Genomic DNA, 21,638 nt, shown 5'->3' on the forward strand with positions numbered 1-21,638 from the left:
GAGAGTTGGTTAGGAAGGAGAAGAAATTCCCCAAGTTTGATGCCAATGCTCTAGTGCCAGTATTCATTGTCGGGATGGCTTTTAGTGATAAGTCAGCATTCAGGGAGGCTATCATCAAGGATGGGCTGGCAGAAAGGAAGGTGATTAAGTTTGTGAAGAATGAGAGCATAAAGTGTAGAGCAGTTTGTTCATGGCCAAAGTGCACTTGGGTTTTGCATCTGTCAAAGACATCAAGGGCAAGTAGTTGGCTTATAGCCACATATATAGATGTGCACACATGCCCACCAAGGATAGACAACTCTTTAGTGACACCAAGGAGAATAGCAGATAAATATGAGAAGTTGATATTGGCTAACCCATAGTGGTCAGTTGAGAGTATGAGGGAAACAATTCAAGAGGAAATGTTTGCAGATGTCAGTATTTCAAAGATTAAGAGAGCCAAATCAATTGTGATGCAAAGGATGTATGATGCAACCAAGGGGAAGTATGCTCTGGTGTTTGATTACCAGCTTGAACTGCTGAGAAGCAATCCTGGGAGTACAATAGTAGTGAAGCTTGACACTAAAGAACTTGAACCCATGTTCATGAGGTTTTATGTTTGCTTTGATGCATGCAAGAAGGGGTTCCTTGTTGGTTGCAGGAAGGTTATTGGACTATATGGTTGTTTTTTAAGAGATTAACCAATGGAGAACCGCTTTGTGCACTAGGTAGAGATGCCAACAATCAAATGTACCCAATAGCTTAGACAGTTGTAGAGAGGGAGACCAAGGAGTCCTAGGACTTTTTCTTATCTTTGCTAAGCACTGACCTATAGTTTGGTGATGGTGATGGCTGGGTATTCATTTCTGACCAACAGAAGGGGCTCATCAATGCTGTAAACAAGTGGGCACCTAAGGTGGAGCATAGGATGTGTGTTAGGCATATCTATGCTAACTGGAGGAAGAAGTTCACTAACAAGAAGTATCAGAAGCTTTTTTGGAGATGTGCAAAGTCTTTATCAATGAATCTATTCAACTACAACATGAACAAGCTAAGGGCAGAGACACCACATGGGGCTGATTCTATTTTGAGAACTGATCCTGAGCATTGGAGTAGAGCATGGTTCAAAATTGGGTCATTCTATGATTCTGTGGACAATAACATGTGTGAGTGCTTCAACCACTAGATTCTGAAAGCAAGGTTCCTTTCAATCATAAGTATGCTTGAAGGTATAAGACGCCAAGTTATGGTAAGAATCCATGAGAACAGGAACAAGGTAGAAAGGTGGACAAGTCTTATCTGTCCAAACACCTACAAGAAGTTGATGATATATGTCACAGCTAGTGGGTTCTACCATGCTATCAGCAATGGCAACAATTGCTATGAAGTAACCTACTAGGATCATAGATTCACTGTGAATTTGGATGAGAGAACTTGCTCCTGTAGGTTCTAGCAGTTGTCTGGTTTGCCCTGCCCTCATGCTATTTCCTGCATCTACTATGCATCCAGGCCTTTAGAAGAATTCATAGCCAAGTGTTATTCTGTTGAGGAGTACAACAAGACATATGCACACTGCCTACAACTAGTGGAAGGCAAGGCCTTCTGGCCAGTATCAAATAGAGAAAAACCATTGCCCCCCAAGTATGTAAGGATGCCTAGAAGACCAAAGAATGAGAGGAAAAGGCAAGATGGGGAGAAGAAGAAGCCACCTCAGGGTAAGCTATCCATGAAAGGAATAGCTATAAGGTGCAGAGTATGTAAAGGGATTGGACACAACAGGACAACTTGTAGCAGGAGGACAGGTTCTGGTAATGCAAGTGGTGGTGCTTCACAGTCTGGTAATGCAAGTGGTGGTGCTTCACAATCTGTTAGAGGAGGTGATGGTGCTTCACAGTCTGGAAGAGGAGGCTCATCAAAAAGAAAGTCATGCCCTTCATCTACTACTGCTAGTAGCAAAAGACACCGCAATGTAAGTTTAACTGCTTATTCCATGTGGTCATCCTTAATAGTAATATATTTTCTTTGTCTTAGTTGTATACTTTCTTTGTCTTGCAGGATGGGCAAAAAGCTATGAAGTCATCAGCAAGAGTGAAGACAATGCTGAAGGAAGGGGCTCAGGCTAAGGTCACCCTAGAGGCCACTATACCAGAGATGTCTGGAAAGCACAGTAAAGCAAGCCTCCAAGTTTTAGGTGCTTCTACCTCCAAGGTTGTTGTGTCCGCTGTAGGACCAGCCAAGCAGATTTATCTAGAGGAAGGAAGACCAAGTGCAGCTGATCACAAGGGAGCCACTCCTACCTTACTGCTGACAGGCCCAAATCCTTGAGCCCATGTCTGTGTCTGTGTCTTATCTATGCTATCTGGAAGTATTGTAATGAACTTGGATCTATCCTTCTACCTTACTTCATGAGTCTGTGTGTGTGCAACCTGAACTATTGTAATAAACTTGGATCTGTGTTAATCACTGAATGACATGTGTTAATCACTGAATGACATGTGTTGTATGGATCTGTGTTGTATTGAACTTTAGTCATCTCTTTGTGCAGGCGCCATCAAAAATTTGACAAAGCTCACTGGTTACACATATAAAAGGATTCATGCAACCACATTTCACTAAAACATTAGGACATGAGAATTAACCTGATACTCATACATGGTCCTGAGCATTAAGCTCATGCATTAAGCTGAGACACAACCCATAATAGAACTTGAAAGGTTTTCAGTACCAACATGGATCCTACTAACTACAGCTACAACTACATCAAGGCTAATGCCACATTGACTTACATGATCCAAGGCATCCAGGAAGCAGCCACTAATCCTACACACACAAATAGAGTACCAAACAAGAACTTCCTCTCCTTCTCCAATGTCCCTATCCTCACCTCTAACTCAACTCTAGATTCAGCTCCCAACTGCAATTCAGCTTGCATAATGGCCACATCTCTCCTGGATGCAACAAACATGGCCCCTCTGTCTTCATTGTACCTGACAGCGTCTTCTAGCTCAAGCTGCAGTCTTTGATTCTCCCTTGTTGTGCCTTCTAGCTGAAGCTGCAGTCTTTGATTCTCCCTTGTTGCACCTTCCAAGAGTCTTGCAGTCTCCATTCTTGCTTCTTCCAAACTCTGTTCAGCTATTCCAGTTGCATGCTTCCAGTACTTCACTGCATCTCGCAAATTAAGCAGAAGTTGCTTCTTGAAACTACTGTTTGGCGGATCCACCCAATTATAAAAGTCGCAACCACCATCCTATGAAACAAACCAATAACCAACAAATCAGAGACACTCAATCACGGATGCATCTACAGACTATGAATCACGAAGAGAACAACTTACACGAGCCCGTGCACACTTCAGATACCGCAATCCTGGGTTCAAATCACTCCAAGATATGAACCTAGCAGCTTTTGCACCGCATTTGCATAGCACAGCTGGGGTATACTCCAGTGGTCCTTCACGATAGGGGATGGGTGAGTACGAATCGCCATTGCGACGCCATCGCGACTCTTGGGTCCCCAAACTTCGGCGGGACCCGCTTGAGGTCGCCATATACGACTGCGAAGGCGGCGGCGGAGGACTCCCAGGCGGAGGGGAGACTGCGGACGCGGAGGCACTGGAGGAGAGGATGCGGTAGCGGCGGCGGCGATGGGGTGGCGGCGGCGTCTAGGGTTCGGGGGATACGAACTGAGAGGGAGAGAGAGAGAGCTAAGCGGGCCGGCTCATGTTTTTTTAACCCGCACGGTCAACGCCAGCGTGGCCAGTCAAAACCGGGAACATGTCAGCGCAAACCACCTCAATCGCGTCGAGAGGCTTAAACTGAACAAGTTTGAAAGTTTCGATGCCCAGACCAGACAGTTTTGTGCTTGGGGGTCAAAATTAGATCGACATGAGAGTTGAGAAGCCAAAAGTGAACTTAATCCAAATATTAAAAGAAAATAGATTATGGGAAACTTTCCTGACGCCGCGCGGATTTTTTCGCAGGAGATCGAGTCTGTGCACTGTGCTTGCATCTCGCGGCCAGCAGCGACCTGCAGCCGAGGGAGCCAACAGCCGCCAGCCGGCCATCCTGCAGCAGTCGCAGGCAGCAGCAGCATTTCTGCCGGCTAGCACTAGCAGGCACGGGCAACACAGGCACGGGCTGGCAGCAGCTGGCCATGGCAGGCAGCAGCAACCCCTGCCGGCCAGCACCCAGCAGTAGCCCTGCCGGCCAGCAGCAGCAGGCACAGGCACGCAGGTGAGAACGAGCAGATGGTATACGCACGACTGCTTCTGCGCGGACTTTTTCAGTGGGAGTGAGTTTTTCTAAGTGCCATTAGATTGGAAGGTGGAATTGGTTGTTTTTTTTGTCAATTTTGCAAAATATCTTAGATTGAAAGAGTGTTTTAGAATTTCTTGGAGATGCTCTCACGATGTGGTACCAGTTAGGCCTTGGATGTTGTCCAATTCAACTCAATCCATGTGTATTGGGGTGGATTGAGTTAGAATTTAGTTCAAGTTCCACTCTAATCCGCCCTAATACATGTGGATTGAGTTAAATCCGACAACATCCAAACAAGGCCTTAATGTGTTTTTGCTACTGTGGGGTTAGTTTATGGAAATTTCCACAGCGTGGCTGCTAGCTAAAGACGCTACATCATGCTCGATAGAACCAAGGGCATACTACTTCTATCAAATCAAAATGCGCAACGCTCTTATTTTTAGTTTTCACCACCACCACACCACGGGATGGCTAGCTTAGCTATATATAAGACGGTTTAGGCAGCTGGAGATCCTCAGCTCAGCCAGCCTTCTTGACTTGTTGTCTTCCGAGGTTGTCTGAAGTGAAGTTGGCAAACCATGCCTGCCGTCTCGGCCGCCGCCTGCTGCGCCGCCGCAGCGACGGCTAACGAGGTCGCCGAGGACCTCTTCGGCTTCCTGCGCGTGCTCAGGGACGGCACCGTGCTCCGGTCGCCGGCAGGCCCGGTGTTCTGCCCGACCACCTTCCCCGGCAGGCACCCGTCCGTGGAGTGGAAGGAGGCCGTCTACGACAAGGCCAAGAACCTCCACGTCCGCATGTACAAGCCGACGCCGACGCCGACCGCGTCCGCGGGGAAGAAGAAGAAGCTTCCGGTGCTCGTCCACTTCCACGGCGGCGGCTTCTGCCTGGGGTCGTGCACGTGGGCGAACGTCCACGAGTTCTGCCTCCGCCTCGCCGCGGACGCCGGCGCCGTTGTGCTCTCCGCGGGGTACCGCTTGGCCCCCGAGCACCGCCTCCCCGCGGCCTTCGACGACGGGGCCGGATTCATGCGCTGGCTCCGAGACCAGTCCGCGGGCGGCGCCGCCTCCGACGGATGGCTCGCGGAGGCCGCCGACTTCAGGCGCGTGTTCGTCACCGGCAACTCCGCGGGCGGCACGATCGCGCACCACCTCGCCGTGCGCGCTGGCAGTGGCAGCGGCTCAGCCGCGGCGGAGCCAGAGCTAGGCCTTGTGACGGTCCGCGGCTACGTTCTGTTCATGCCGTTCTTCGGCGGCGTCCGGCGCACGGTCTCGGAGGCCGAGTGCCCGGAGGAGGCGTTCCCGAACCTGGACCTGGTCGACCGGTTCTGGCGGCTGTCGCTGCCGACCGGCGCCACCAGGGACCACCCAGTGGCGAACCCGTTCGGGCCGGACAGCCCCGACCTGGGCTCGGTGGACTTCCCGCCGGTCCTCGTGATGGTCGGCGGCCTCGACTTGATCCGCGACCGCACCGTCGACTACGCGGAGCGGCTGGTGGCGATGGGCAAGCCCGTGGAGCTCGCCGAGTTCGCCGGCAAGCCCCACGGGTTCTATCTGCACGAGCCGGCGTCCGAGGCCACCGGCGAGCTCATCCAGACCGTCGCCCGCTTCGTCGACGGCTGCGGCGCCATCACTGCGTCAGAGGCTGCTGCTTAATTTACTCGGTATATGCATGCATATGCATGTACCACGTTTCAAGTCGTGTCGTCGTGTTGTTGTTCACTCGTACCTTGTCTTTTTTTTTTTTGATGAAAATTCTTGTAGAGTGCAACTTGCATGTGTATGCTGAGGTGTTCGTGTGTATCAGTGTATGCGAGGTTCTATCATATATGATTACATTACATCCAAGAGTCTTTTATTTCATTATTATTACCTCCCGCTGTCCATATAAATGTAAATTGAGTAAAATTCAGTACCGGTGTTCAAACTTATAGCTTGTTGTGCCATTCCGGTCTTCCAACTTTAGAAATGCCTACTTTTTAGTTTCTAAAGTCTAAACTTGCACGTAGTGGGTTCCAACAGAGGTCCTAATAGGCCTTGATCTGACCCGTTAGCCTACGTGCTAATCCATGGTGCCACACAACTCACGGTGGCACAAACTTAGAGTAAAATACACCGGTATTTGAGGTGCCATCTAGATGCCTATACATTTTCAAAATGTATATTTTTGTTCCTAAACTTACTAATCATTTCGTGCAAGATCTAAATTACCATAACTTTAAGTCAGTCTGCTTTCTTGGTACGCTTAAAGCACTACCGGAAACATCAAATTTACCGAGTGTTTTTATGTTTGCCGAGTGTATTCTGTCAGGCACTCGGCGAACAAGTTTTTTACCAAGTGCTGCGCTAAAAACACTCGGCAAACAGGTGGTTTGCCGAGTGTCAAAAAAACACTCGGCAAACAGGAGGTTTGCCGAGTGTTTTCTTTTTTGCACTCGACAGAGAAATAAAATCTTTTTTTCTAGAAAAGAAGGATAAGAAAAAAAATGAAAAAAAAAACTTTGCCGAGTGCCCAGATCTAGGACACTCGGCAAAGAAAAAAAATCTTTTTTCAGGGAAAGAAGGAGAAAAAAAAATAAAAAAAACTTTGCCGAGTGCCCAGATCTAGGACACTTGGCAAAGAAATAAAATCTTTTTTTCTAGAAAAGGAGGAGAAGAAAAAAAATGAAAAAAAAAACTTTGCCGAGTGCCCAGATCTGGACACTCGGCAAAGGAAAAAAATCATATTTCATTCAACGTCGCGCGCCCCTCCCCTCTCCCTTCTTCTTCTCCCGCGGCCACCCCTCCCTCCATCCCCTCCTCCTTTTCCAGCGTCGGCGCGCCCCTCCCCTCCCTCCCTCCCTCCCTCCCCTCCTCCCTCCTCCCTCGCCGGCGCGCCCCCTCCCTCCCCTCCCCTCCCCTCCTCCCTCTCCCTCTCCCAGCGCGGCGGCACCCTCCCCCTCCCTTTCCCGGCTGTAGCGCCCTCCCCCTTCCTCTCTCGGCATGGCGGCGCTCCCCCTGCCTCTCCCTGCTTGGCGGCGCACCTCCCTCCCTCTCCCTGTGCGAGCGGCGGATCTACCTGCGGCGCTCCTCCACCGCCTCCACCAGATCCGGCCCTAGCGCGGGTGGATCCAGCGACAGTGGCGCACGGGGAGGCCGGATCCGGCCCGACGTGGGCGGATGAATCTGGCGCACTACCCTCCTCTCCCGACGCGGTGGCGCCCTCCCCCCTCCCTCTTCTGGCGCGGCGGCGCCTTCCCCCTCCCTTTCCCTGCGGTGGCGCCCTCCCCCCTCCCTCTTGTTTGCCGAGTGTTTTTTGGGCACTCGGCAACGTCTTTGCCGAGTGCGTGACAAAAAACACTCAGCAAACTAGCGTTTGCCGTTAAAACATTTACCGAGTGTCATTTACCAAGTGTAACACTCGGCAAACCCTTTGCCGAGTGTTTTTGGGGCTTCGCCGAGTGCCCCTGGCACTCGGCAAAGATCCTGTATCCGGTAGTGGAGCAGCCACAATAGGCCGATAAGGCTCGGTAAAGACGGCAGTGTGGCGGTGTGCTGAGGAGCTCGACCGAGGTATCTGCGTCCGGGAGAGTTCAATCCCACTGGTGGCCGCGCAGGCGCGCAACGGCTAGATGTCGCCACCTCGGCCGAACTTGTGGTAACTCGTAACATTAATTGAATTTAACTAGTTCATATTAACCGGAGGGAGTAGTAGCTGTCAGCTGATAGTGTGGGAGACATTTTAAAGACGAGGGAGTTGGGCCTTTAGCAGCCTGGGAACGGGAACATGACCCACATTCCCGTTCCCATGTTCCCCCGTTCCGGGAACGTCTACGTTCCAGAAACGCGAATGTTCCCATTCCTACGTTATAAAATGGTACCCTAAATTCCCGTTCCCGTTCCCGTTCCCGTTTCGGGACCTGTTCCGGGAACGGAGATGGGAACGGGAACATGGCTGCTAAGGTTGGGCCGACACTGCCGAGTGGAGGGAGAGAAAGTACAGTGGATAGAGCTCGCCAATGGCTACGAGCAGGAGTGGAGGACGGGTTTATTTGGGGTGGATTAACTTGATCCACGAATCAGTGTATAGCTGTTGACCTCTTAATATACAATGTTCATGTGCCGACAAGACTAATCCGTGCTTAATAAGTTGGCTGCATGTTACCACTAAGTAGAAAATTCAACATGGGAAACACATTTCTTACTGAGATGCATGAATGTACGTGTGACAGCGGAAGCATTGAGTAGTCTAGGCTTCAAGCTTTAGCTGTTTAAAGTTTTACAAAGTTGGATGCATGTTACTACGAGTAGTCTAGTACTGTGTACTGACTAAATTACTATATGTCATATATCATTGCCTCGGCAGCTCATAATATATTCCATAGACTCTGACTAATAATTTCTTATTTCGTACTAGTTACTAGCACAAGCAATGGTCATTTGCCCACTTATTAGGCTATGCCACTTATTAGTTTAACAAAGTTGGCTGCATGTTACTACACTAGTACTGACTTGCGATGGTCATTTTGCTGTATCATTGCCTCCGCAGCTCATAGTATATTCCACAGACTGACTAATTTCTTCTTTCGTAGTAGTAGTTCCTAGCACAAGCAATGGTCATTTTTATTAGCCACTTAGGCTTTGCCATGCAAGAGCAAGTATAATAACAGGCTGTAATTTGGCTAAATGCTGAGGCAGAGGAGAGAAGAGAGGAGAAGTGGGCTATAAACTTACAGCCGGCTTTGCCATGCAAGAGCAAGTATAATAACAGGTTGTAAGCTGGCTAAATACTAAGGCGGAGGAGAGAGAGGAGAAACGGGCTGTAAACTTACAACCGACTTAGGCATAAGAACTAAGAAACTTTATGAGAGAGAGATACGCGGGCCATATATTAATAGTGAATACCTTACTATTATATGAGTGGGCTAAAAAAATGCTACAAAGAACCTTACAGTCAGGAACCGGCTCTAACTATCAGCCTTGCTCTAAAGTCAGAGCATGTTAGTTGCTTGAGATTTATTACTGGCCACAGAGGGCTGACTTCTAGGTGGGGACATGCATGTACGATGGCCTTGCTTAATTACTTCCATAATTTGTGGTCCATGAGTGGAACATATATACTTTCTAAAAGGGACCGTAACGTCTAAGAGGGGGTGAATTAGATAACTTAAAACTCTAACTCTAAACTATGGCCTAATTTTCTAACCTTAGCAAAACCTATGCAAAAGATAAATTATCTAAAAGTATAACTACGGTTTTGCTAGTGTGTTGTTATCTCTACCGCAAAAAGGAGTTACACAAATAATGTAAATGCGGAAGCTAAAGAGTAAGGTAGGGATATCAAAACTCCCGTCGACGACTCTGTTATTTTTACCAGGGTATCGAGAAGCGTGCAAGCTTCCTCCTAGTCCTCGTTGGAGTCCCTCGCAAGAAATCCCTCGCAAGGGCCAAGCTCCTGATCGGGTAACTCCGTGGATAGCCTCGGGCCTTCCCCACGCGCAAGTGGGTCTCCGGTGTGCCTTCCGACAAGCCTCTCCCGGACCACTCCCCACCGTCTTCACTATCAAGCTTCCGGCCGAACCGCCGCGGGCCTTATTCCCTCCAGTACACGATGGTGGCCACACTACAAACGCGGTTGATGTGATCTCGCAAGATTACAAGCCTCTCCGATGTACAACAATGGTGCGCGCAAGCACCAAGTGGTAAGAGGTATGCAAACCTCAATAAAATCTAGGCCTAAACCTAGAGCAAGCGCATAACCGATGGTCTAATCAACCTAAGCACTTCGCAAAGCACCTACGCTAATCACGTAATGAATCACTAAGCACTATGCAAGTGGAGATCACTAAAATGGTGTATCAACACCCTTGGTATGTTTTCTCAGTTCTCCTTTACTCAAATGGCCGGTTGGGGGTCTATTTATAAGCCCCACCGAGAAAGTAGCCGTTGGGGGCGAAACCTAGCTTTCTGCTACTGACCGGACGCTGCTGTCATCCTGACCGGACGCGTCCGGTCGTCCCAACCATTGAAGCTAGCGCGTTGATCGGACTCGGCGCTGAGTCCGATCACTATTGATCGAATGCGTCCGGTCGCGCTGGCGCCGCTCTAGAACCTCTCTAGACTCGATCAGACGCTGCAGTTACTACGTTCGATCGATCACCCTATAGCGTCCGGTTAGTGCTGAGCTATCGTTGCGATAGTGAACAGTGTCATCGTCACGTCCGGTCACTTGAATCCTCAGCGTCCGGTCGCTGCTGCTGACGCCTACCTTGCCAGGCATCTTGATCGGACGCGTCCAGTCGCTATAAGGGCCACGTCTGGTCACCTCTGTGAAGCTCGTTTCTTCGCGATCTTGCGTCCGGCTTGGTTTCTATCTTCGTGCTTGGACTTTGCTTGATATCTTGGATCCTCTCTTGTGCTTCTAGGGTCTTGCTTAAGGTGTTGATCATTGGATCATCATGTTGCCTTCGTCCAAGTCACGTCTTGCACTCTATTGAACTACAAAACAATCACTTGCAAATTCATTAGTCCAATTTGGTTGTGTTGGTCATCAAACACCAAAATCCAAAGTAAATGGGCCTAGGGTCCATTTTTCTTACAATCTCCCCCTTTTTGGTGATTGATGACAACACGACCAAAACAAGCAAGTAATAAAAATTTTAGAATTTAAAAATTATTTACTTGCTAGGATGCAATGCAAACGATAATGTTATATGATGCTAAAAGATACCACATGTAAACATCTTTGGAAACTTATCTTGCCCTTGCAAATGTCCCCACGTGGAATTATGGATTTAAGCCTCTCCCTAACTCCATAATCCACTACCCTCCCTTTCTCAGACCATTACCACTTGTAAATTATTATGATCGAGCTTGCTTTTGGTCCTACAAATTCTCCCCCTTTGAAATCAAACATCGAAAAGGAAGACATTAATAGCACAAGGGAGGGTCAAACTTTGTGATCCTTTGTATGTGGAGTGGAATAGGTCACAAAATTTGACTTTCACATTACATAGACTAAGCTCCCCTAAATATATGCATATATATGATGGAGAATGAAGTTTATGCATAATTGGTAAATTAATGCTCAAAGAAGTTTAATCTATATAATGCATGGGGAAAGCATATAAATATCAAAGTGAAATCAACATGATAATATTGGTTTAGAAATACCACATGTGGAAACCAATTTAATTTATACCACTTGCAATAGGTGGTGGATATTTGAAGTATGATGCTTAACTATAGGAACTCTATTTTCCTTGCAATGAGACTACTACACACATGATAAACTTAAAAAGGTGTTAGTCTCAAAGCATCTAACTTGTAGAGTAACCTCCCCCTAAATTTGTGCACACATGTATAGAATACTTGTAGGAGACATGCACATTGATTTTAGAATAAAAAATACCACTTGAAAGATGACATCACATGAATGTGAGAATCATTTTCAAAGGTGATATTCGGGAGAAATTATCTACAATTTGGACTTTGGCACATATTAGATGAACAATTATAAAACAAGCTATGTGCCGTGCTCCTAAACAATTTAAATCATGTAGATTTGCTCTAAGGGTTAAGAATGAAACCGAGCAAGCCTACTATAAGATATACCTAGTGTATGCAAGACAAAAGATTAAACATGCAAATACAAACCTAGACATGAAAAAGAACTAGATGCTCATTGAAATTGCAAAAAATTAAATCTAGTTACCTAATATGGAAAGAGGAATTTGGGTCCATAGTGTTCACTAACCCACTTGGCAATTGACATGATCCAATGTGATGCACCCCATGAAATGCACCCAAAACTATACCAAGTCTCCACATTTTCCGAAGTCCATCGGACTTCTCACTTCTTTCGGGATCCAAACCTTCTTGGTGCTCTTCATATTGGAAATGATCTCCTTTGGCACCCAAACACATTTGGCCCCATTGTTGGCTTGCTTGTTCACCTTGATGGACACCACCTTGTTATTTTTCTTCTTCTTTAAGAGATAAGGTGTGGAGGCATTTTTGTCCACCTTGTTGGTGTAGGTGTTGGAGAGCTTGCTTGTTTGCTTTTTGTTTTTCTCTTTTTTCTTTTCTCCTCCCCCATTCTTCACCTTGCACTCATAGGACTTGTGGCCTTCTTTGTGGCATACATAGCAAACCATGGTTTGTCCTTCATCAAGCTTCTTCACTCCTTTGATGGTGTTATCTTGACGAAGTTGGGCTTGCTTCGTCTTGCCTTTCACTTGAGTCAAGTCCTTGGTGAGGCAAGCCACTTCTTGCTTGAGTTGCTCATTCTCCATTGCGGCCTCTTATGTGCATGTTTCTACAACAACTTTCTCAACACAAACTTGGTTGCACAAGGGTGAGTCTAAACATAAATCATTACAAGAAGTAGAGGCATCCTTTTTAGGCGTGTCAAAAATTGAACCTTTCTTTTTAGGTGCCTCGGTGGGGGTTGTACCGACGACTTCAAGATTAGCAACTTTATTAGTTAGCTCATCACAATGTTTATATATGGTTTCCATTTTAGCGAGCAAACTTTTATAATCATCTTGTGAGCTAGCTAACTTTTTCTTTAATTTTTTATTTTTCTTTACAAGTTGTTCATCATTGATTGTGCAATTATTTGTGTTTTCACTAGTCTTAAATTGCTCAATTTTAGTAGATAGCTCCATATTAAGATTGGCAAAAGTTTCATATTGTTCAAGCAAAGTAGCATACGCTTGTTGTGAGCTATCTAGTTTTTCTTTTAATTTTTCAAGCTTCTTTTGTTGACTAGTGTAAACTTTAGCAAAGTTAAGATTTTGTTGCACAATTTCATTACAAGAAGGTAGCTCATCATCACTATCACTATCATTGTCACTATCACTAGGGATTGGTTTTTTGTTACTTCATGCCATAAGGCACACATGTGAGGTGTTTGACGATGAGTGCTTGTGCCCGCGCCTCTTTTGGTGGTCTTCTTCACTTGAAGAATCGTCCCACGACCTTATTGATGTGAGGGCTTTGTCCTTGCACGCCTTCTTCTTTGTCTTGGGTGTGATCTTGTTTGGACAAACTTCCACAAAGTGCCCCAACTCACCGCATCCATAGCATCCTTTCTTTCTTTACTCATTTCTTCGTTTGGTGAAGATAAAATCTTGAATTTGGATGGGCACACCCTTGACATTGAGTTTTTGGATTATCTTCTCCACCTTGTTGATAAGCTTGATAGATTCTTCATCAAGGTCGGAGGTGGAGGAGGAAGATTGATCATCATCACTTGATTCTTCGTCGTCGTCATCCTCATCTTCTTCTTTATATTCACTTGAGGAGCTTGAGCTTGTGCTTGTTTCAACTTGCTTGCCCTTCATCTTCCTTTTTTCACTACATGTGAGAGCTTTGCCTTTGCTTGATGAAGAGGCTTCTTCTTAACCCATCTTGCGTGACATTTCAAATGCCACTACCTTACCAATGACTATGGTCGGGGTCATGGTGCTCAAGTCCTCTATGTTGTGAAGGATGGTGATGATGCTTGCATATTTCTTTTGTGGTAGCACGGAGATGATCTTCCTCATGATGTCTACATCATCTAGCTTTGTTAATCCTATTGAATGGAGCTCATTGATAATTAGATTCAAACAAGAATACATATCACGAATAAGCTCATCATCATTTATTTTAAAGGAATCATAATTTTGTTTAGCTAAATAATGTTTTTGCTCATGGACATTAGTTGTGCCGTCATGGAGCTCTTGGAGTTTTAACCAAATTTTATGTGCCGTATTTAAAGTGAACACTTGGTTAAACACATCTATACTAAAAGATTCAAACAAGCAATTTTTAGCTCTAGCATTAAAATGAATTTCTTTTTCACTCTTTGTGGGTTTATCGGGTTTCTTAATAGGTTTCATCCCATCACGAGTGACTCTCCAAACACCTAAATCTACCGCCTCAAGGTGACAAGCCATTCTAGCTTTATAGTTGGGGAAGTTAGTGCCGTCAAAGTGCGGAGGCCTAGAGGTATCCATCCCAACCACTCTAAATAGCGTCGGCTCAACAGCGGTGAAGCCAAAGGTCCAAATTGGGCCAACCGGCTCCGACACCAATTGAAAGGGACTGTGACGCCTAAGAGAGGGGGGTGAATTAGGCAACTTAAAACTCTAACTCTAAACTATGGCCTCTTTTTCTAACCTTAGCAAAACCTATGCAAAAAATAAACTATCTAAAAGTGCAACTACGGTTTTGCTAGTGTGTTGCTATCTCTATAGCAAAAAGGAGTTATGCAAACAATGTAAATACAGAAGCTAAAGAGTAAGGTATAGATATGCAAATTCCCATCGATGACTCTGGTATTTTTATCGAGGTATTGAGAAGTGCGCAAGCTTCCCCCTTGTCCTTGTTGGAGCCTCTCGCAAGGAATCTCTCGCAAGGGCCAAGCACCCAGTCGGGTAACTCCGTAGATAGCCCTGGTCCTTCCCCACGCGCAAGTGGGTCACTAGTATGCCTTCCGACAAGCCTCTTCCGGACCGCTCCCCACCGTCTTCACTATCAAGCTTTCGGCCGAACCGCCACGAGCCTTGTTTCCTCCGGTACACGGTGGCGGCCATACCACAAATGCGGTTGGTGTGATCTCGCAAGATTACAAGCCCCTCCGTTGTACAATAATGGTACGTGCAAGCACCAAGTGGTAAGAGGTATGCAAACCTCACTAAACACTAGGCCCAAACCTAGAGCAAGCGCATAAGCACCTACGTTAATCACCTAATGAATCACTAAGAACTATGCAAGTGGAGATCACTAAAATGGTGTATCAACACCCTTGGTATGTTTCCTCAGCTCTTCTTTACTCAAATAGCCGGTTGGGGGTTCTATTTATAAGCCCCACCGAGAAAGTAGCCGTTGGGGGCGAAACCTAGCTTTCTGCTACTGATCGGACGCTGTTGTCGTTCTGACCAGACACATCCGGTCGTCCTCACCGTTGAAGCTAGCGTGTTGATCGGACTCGGCGCTAAGTCCGGTCATTGTTGATCGGACGTGTCCGGTCGCGCTGGCGCCGCTCTGGAACCTCTTTGGACTCGATCGGACGCTGCAGTTCCTGCGTCCGGTCGATCACCCTCTAGCGTCCGATTAGTGCTGAGCTATTATCGCGATAGTGAACAGTGCCATCATCGCGTCCGGACACTTGAATCCTCAGTGCCCAGTCGCTGCTGTTGACGCCTACCGTTGCCGAGCATCTTGATCGGACGCGTCCGGTCGCTATAAGGGCCGCGTCTGTTCACCTCTGTGAAGCTCATTTCTTTGAGATCTTACGTCCGGCTTGGTTCCTATCTTTGTGCTTGGACTTTGCTTGATATCTTGGATCCTCTCTGGTGCTTCTAGGGTCTTGCTTAAGGTGTTGATCATCGGATCATCATGTCGCCATCGTCCAAGTCACGTCTTGCACCCTATTGAACTACAAATCAATCACTTGCAAATTCATTAGTCCAATTTGGTTGTGTTGGTCATCAAACATAAAAATCCAAAGTAAATGGGCCTAGGGTCCATTTTCCTTACACTTTCAGAGTTTGATATTTCCTTGGAGTATCTTGGAGGAGGTTTAAAATTATGAGTGATGATGAATGGCAAAGATTTATTGAATCTTAATTAATTAGAGCAACTCCAAGGAATTCTGTAAAATAAGAGTCTAAAATCCATGGTTTAGCCATTGTCTAAAATAGAACATTCTCCAAAAGAGTAGAGTAATGCAGCAACCTTTCTAAATTTCTCATTGTCTATTTTTAAAATCTGACATGTCATGTTGAGATTGGTTTGCTTCTCCATTTCCTGTACTCCAACCATTTGATAGCACACCACCGTGCAGATGGCGAGCCTTCACGGCTTGCTATTTTTACCTAGCGAGAAGTGCAGAATGGATGACTTGTTATTTTGGAAAACATGATAGAATAGCTGTTGGAGCCATGATTCTTCCAAAAATACCTAAAATAGGATTTCACAACTCAAATGGCTACTCTCTTGGAGTTGCTCTTAGAAGTGTACCCAATGAGGGTTATATATATATATCCATGCTCTGTTCATGCAACAACCATGCCATGAAAATATCCGCATGAAAAATGATACACTTGTAAGCAACCCGGCCGGCAACATCTTGAATAATAGCGGACCTAGGATTTCAACTCAAGGTATGCCTAACAAACATATCTCGTATTTACTATGCTATAATCCAATACATAATTTGAACCCAGCGAGGGCTGAGCACAAGCAGCGAGCATCAGCCAAGCGGAGGGACAATCTGGAGACAAAAGTACTTAACGATGTTTGACTTCTTTTAGTTTAGACCTTTAAAATTTAGCAGTACTAATAATTTGGCCAAAATCTAGGGTAGACCTGAGCCTATATATGGTCTACGGCTGGTTCCGCCCCTGATCTTGAAGGTACTGATGTTTATGAACTTTTTGAGAAAGTATATATGGCCCCCTCAATAGTATGACTTAGTTACTGGCTCTAAGACAATTTATCCTATAGTACTAACTTTTTGCACATAGCTCATAATATGAATAATCTCATATGACACTTTCACGTAATCTTAGAATATATGCACATGAGACTAGTTTTTGATAAAGAGATCATTTTTCTCTCTCTTCTATTAAAATACGAAATAATATGATTGGAGCTGCCCATAGAGCGAGATAGATAGACTAAAGAACCCTTCTTATAAAGGCGCACGACCAGAAGCAAGCAGCGCGTGGGTAGCAAGATTAATTCCTCCTTTTTGCAGGTTCACAACAGTTGCAACAATTTTACCCTTGAAATGTGATTTAGTTTCACCTTAATTTGTCATGTGGGGTTAATACACATAACTCCTAGCATAAACATGGGCCTTGGGCTTTCGACTTAACTGGATCGGAGGAAATCTGTGGAACAAGCCCAATTAACCCAACAAGAAGTACTCACTTGACCTTGCCAATTGAGATTGAACAGATAGATCTAAGATTGATGAAGGCATCGTAGCCGCCTTACGTACCAATGAAAGAATAATGTAGTTAAATACTAGAATAAATCTAAAAAAATACGATCCCCGTGTCAGAGCAGACAGATTCAAATATAAAAAACCCAACCAACTAAGCTACGCTCAGTTCACACTTGAAGTTATGTATTAGTGTCCACTATGATCATCCAAGCTACGACACGTATGTAATATGCCATCTGAATTTTTTTAAATAATATTTTGAATGAATAATTGTAAATCTAGAAGCTGTTATAAAGAAATCGTCGGCCGTCCAATGGCCGGGACACTTGTCGACCACTCTGTAGCCGACAGGCCTACGTGGCGGCGACGTGGCAGCCGACGCCCCCAGGACAGCCTGTCGGTGATGATAGCATCTTTGTCGGCAGCTAGATTGCCGACAGGCCAGTTGGTTATCGAGCTGCCGACACGACCGTCGGCCCCTGTGCAGCCCACTACTCTATTTTATGTTGTATTCCTTCTTTTCCACACAACCATCACCCGATTTGCTCCTCATTTACGGACACAACCATCACCCGACGGAAAACTAACTTTAGCACTATTGAAGCAACACTAAAAACATTTGTTGTGCTTTTCCGGAGATAATCATCACCCAACCATAACTTGAGTACTATAAGGAACAATATAACTTTTGAAGGGACAAATACATTCGAATATTAACACAGCGAGCTACATGGACGAAACCTGCAATAAAAAATGGCATATGTGGAACTCTAGTTAACTAAGGTAAATAGTCCCACCACTAATCCTAACATGTCTTAGGGGAATTAAAGGAAGAGCACGACTTGCAATGGCATGTCTGGATCTCTTACTTCTAATGTTCAGAGCTCTACCATTAGTACTAACATGCCTTAGGGAATATAACTTGCTGGCCCTATTACATTTTCTCTACTGTGTAGCATGGTTGTTTTCTCTTTCTCTCACGCCCTGAAGATAATTCCGCTGCATACTTCTTCCTGTCACTCCTGTCCACTAAACTTTGTTTTTATGATGGTTGCCATTCATTGGGTTTAAATCCAAAGCCCCCCCCCCCCCCCCCCCCCTCTTCCTCCGAGGATTTGACCGTGGTTCTGCAGTGCTAACTGCATACAGCCTGTTCGTTTGGCTGTGGCTTATCGTAAATGATCGTAAATTTTCAGTCGGAACAGTATTTTTCTCTCACATAAACCAGCCAACAATACTTCTTCACGAACCAGCAACGATACGAACCAGCCAACCGAACAGGCTGATAATTAGGCACCAAGGTCTAAGACAGATGAACGAAGGAGGTCCATGGATGAAATGTCGACGATGGTCAGTTCAAAGTTCAGGTCTGGAAGAAGAAGGGTAAAATATCCGAATATGGTGTACACAAACTCGATGATGAATAAAATCAAAATATTCGAATCTTCCCAGCAAAATAGTGTCTTGATCGATACAGTAATATAAAATCCTGCAACATCCATACAGAGTCTCATATATATATATATATATATATATATATATATATATATATATATATATAGGACCATAGATGCATGCATGCACGAGTGTGTATATATATATATATATATATATATATATATATATATATATATATATATATATATATATATATATATATATATATATATATATATATATAGGACCATAGATGCATGCATGCACGAGTGTACGAGACAATCACTAAACATCAAAACATGACTGACACGTGGACACAATTCGACTAAGCTAGCTGCCGACACGTGGTATCAATCCTACTACACAAGTACACAGTACATGCACTGGAGCACACATTTGACGCGAGGAACACACTGGGCAAGCTGCATGCACACAACAATACACATGCACGAACCTTGATGCGATCTTACAGTTACATGGCACATGCATGCACCGAGGTCCGAGCTAGCTAATCAAGCAACCGCACCTCGCAACTGTGCAGGAACCGGCTGACGAGGCCGATCAGCTCGCCGGTGGCCTCGGACCCCGGCTCGTGCAGGTAGAACCCGTGGGGCTTGCCGGCGAACTCGACGAGCTCCACGGGCTTGCCCATCGCCGCCAGCCGCTCGGCGTAGTCGACGGTGCGGTCGCGCATCATGTCGAGGCCACCGACCACCACCAGGACCGGCGCCCGGAAGTCCACCGAGCCCAGCTCGGGGCTGTCCGGCCCGAATGGGTTCGCCGCCGGGTGGTCCCTGGTGGCGCCGGCCGGCAGCGACAGCCGCCAGAACCGGTCGAACAGGTCCAGGTTCAGTAGCACCTCCGCGGGGCACTCGGCCTCCGACCGCGTCCGCCGGACGCCGCCGAAGAATGGCATCAGGAGGACGTAGCCTCGCACCGTGACCGAGCGGAGGTCGAGATCGACCTCGCCGCGCTTGTTGGCGGCCAGGCCGGCGCGCACGGCGAGGTGGTGCGCTATGGTGCCGCCCGCCGAGTCGCCGGTGACGAACACGCGGCCGAAGTCGGCGGCCTTGGTGAGCCAGCCGTCGGCGGCGGCATCCATGGTGGACTGCGCACGCAGCCAGCGCAGGAAACCCACGCCGTCGTCGACCGCCGTGGGTAGGCGGTGCTCCGGGGCGAGGCGGTACCCCGCGGAGAGCACGACGGCGCCGGCCTCCGCGGCGAGGCGGAGGCAGAACGCGTGCACGTTCGCCCACGTGCACGACCCCAGGCAGAAGCCGCCGCCGTGGAAGTGGACCAGCACCGGCAGCTTCTTCCTGGCGTCCTCGCCGCCGCCGGCCGTGGACGACGGCTTGTACATGCGGACGCGGAGGTTGTTGGCCTTGTCGTAGACGGCCTCCTTCCATTGCACCGACGGGTGGCTGCTGGGGAAGGTGTCCGGGCAGAACACGGGTTGCTCCGGTGACCGGTGGACGGTGCCGTCACCGAGGACGCGCAGGAAGCCATAGATGTCCTCGACGACGACGTTGGCCGCCGCCGGAGGTAACACGCCGGTGGCGCCCGAAACTGCGGGCATGGTTGGCATGTCCTTTAATTTGGGCGTGTAAAGACTAATAAGGACTTGCTCCCTGGAAGACAGTGAAGCTAAGCTGATGATGAGGTTTAGTGTACCGTAAGTCGTCTTATATAGCCATCATCCAAGGGAATGTAATCATTTTGATATGCATCGACAATGATGTCGGTAAAACGCCACTTTCTTAGCGGCTGCCGGGGAAAAAAATACTTCTCCAATTTCTAAATAAATCAATTTCTAAAATTATCTTTGGTCAAAATTTCCAAAGGTTGACCAAATATATATAGAACATCAAGATTTATGACACCAAATTAGTGTTAATTAATCATATACACCATAAAATGTATTTTCATATTGTGCTTATTTCATAAATATTGGCACTCTTTTCTTGAAATGCCTCAAACTTTTTTTTACTTAAGACTCCTCAAAGTTGTTTTATTTGGGGACTGATACGATATGAACCAAAGCTCATGTGCTAAAAACTAGGGAGCAAGTAATACTGACTGTTGATTGATCTTTCAATTTGTTTGATTGGATGATTGGCACTCGAATAAGCCTGATTGTCCGCAGAATGAACATCAATAATCCCCCTCAGGCATATGCTAGCTCAACAAAGGTATAGGAAGTTGCATTCAGCACCTCAATCAAGCATCACACGGGGAATTGGACAGGCACTAAAAAAGGATACGTGTCGATTTAGGTTAGCACCTCGTCTCCTCATTTTTCCTTTTTTTCCCTTCCATTTTCGTTTCTTCCTTCTTCCCCAACGACCTCATGCTATAGTCGTGTGTGTACCCCACACGGTCCACCTGCTTCCAGGCTTAATGGTGTCTTCACTGGCATTATAGACACCTGCCGACTACTATTGGCCATTTTCATTGTCCATGGTCTATAGTGATCTCGCCGTCTCTAACGCCGCCTTCACTGTCATTGTATGTCCTCCACTGACTACTTGGATATGCTTGACTCCTTTACCGATTAATCCAACAGCATCCTCACTCACCGCCCTCAATTCTCCACCATCGCCAGGCAAACCGTCACCAACGACCATCCCCTAAGCCCACCCTTCTATGACTCCAGCACCATCCCCACCCAAACCCCTAACCCCAAAATGGAGATTTTGGGAAGTACGAGATGTTAACCGCTGGTCTTTTGTGGTAACCAGTGTTTTCATCAGCACAATCATGGGTAAGCATCCATCCTCTTTTACTTCCATTTTGGGAGTTCAAAAGGTTAATGGGCGTGCAACATGCTAGTAGCTTGTGTGCATGGTGGCCTTTGAGTCGGCATTGGCCAAATCCTGTCCATCTGAGAATCACGCGCTATATGTGTGTGCCACATCAGCTTAGCAAATAGCATACCGTGCTTTAGTGTGATAGCGACCTTCAGTCGCAAAGAAGGAATAAGGGACTTTGAGAGAGGGAGGGAGAGTCGGGCCACGGCACAAATTGGTGTGCCACCATTGGCTACATTTG

At 46.6% G+C, this 21,638-nt stretch overlaps 3 protein-coding genes across 3 annotated transcripts; 1 reads left to right on the forward strand and 2 right to left on the reverse strand.

Annotated features, from left to right (window-relative positions):
• Nucleotides 1-2,625: 2,625 nt before the first annotated feature.
• Nucleotides 2,626-3,526, reverse strand: LOC136543336 (uncharacterized). Its single transcript, XM_066535812.1, has 4 exons — nucleotides 3,314-3,526; nucleotides 3,036-3,226; nucleotides 2,766-2,927; nucleotides 2,626-2,662 (listed from the first exon to the last, which is right to left on the reverse strand). The coding sequence occupies exons 1-4, from the start codon at nucleotides 3,524-3,526 to the stop codon at nucleotides 2,626-2,628; spliced, it is 603 nt and encodes a 200-aa protein (XP_066391909.1).
• Nucleotides 3,527-4,785: 1,259 nt separating this feature from the next.
• LOC136545235 (carboxylesterase 15-like) lies at nucleotides 4,786-5,994 on the forward strand. Its single transcript, XM_066537283.1, has one exon. It carries the CDS (start codon nucleotides 4,814-4,816, stop codon nucleotides 5,885-5,887), a length of 1,074 nt encoding a protein of 357 aa, XP_066393380.1. The 5' UTR covers nucleotides 4,786-4,813; the 3' UTR covers nucleotides 5,888-5,994.
• A 12,856-nt stretch (nucleotides 5,995-18,850) lies between these two features.
• On the reverse strand, nucleotides 18,851-20,215 carry LOC136545236 (carboxylesterase 15-like). Its single transcript, XM_066537284.1, has one exon. It carries the CDS (start codon nucleotides 20,173-20,175, stop codon nucleotides 19,099-19,101), a length of 1,077 nt encoding a protein of 358 aa, XP_066393381.1. The 5' UTR covers nucleotides 20,176-20,215; the 3' UTR covers nucleotides 18,851-19,098.
• Between the last annotated feature and the right edge of the window lie 1,423 nt (nucleotides 20,216-21,638).

Source organism: Miscanthus floridulus, chromosome 3 (assembly GCF_019320115.1).
Source record: "Miscanthus floridulus cultivar M001 chromosome 3, ASM1932011v1, whole genome shotgun sequence".
Lineage (NCBI taxonomy): Eukaryota > Viridiplantae > Streptophyta > Magnoliopsida > Poales > Poaceae > Miscanthus > Miscanthus floridulus.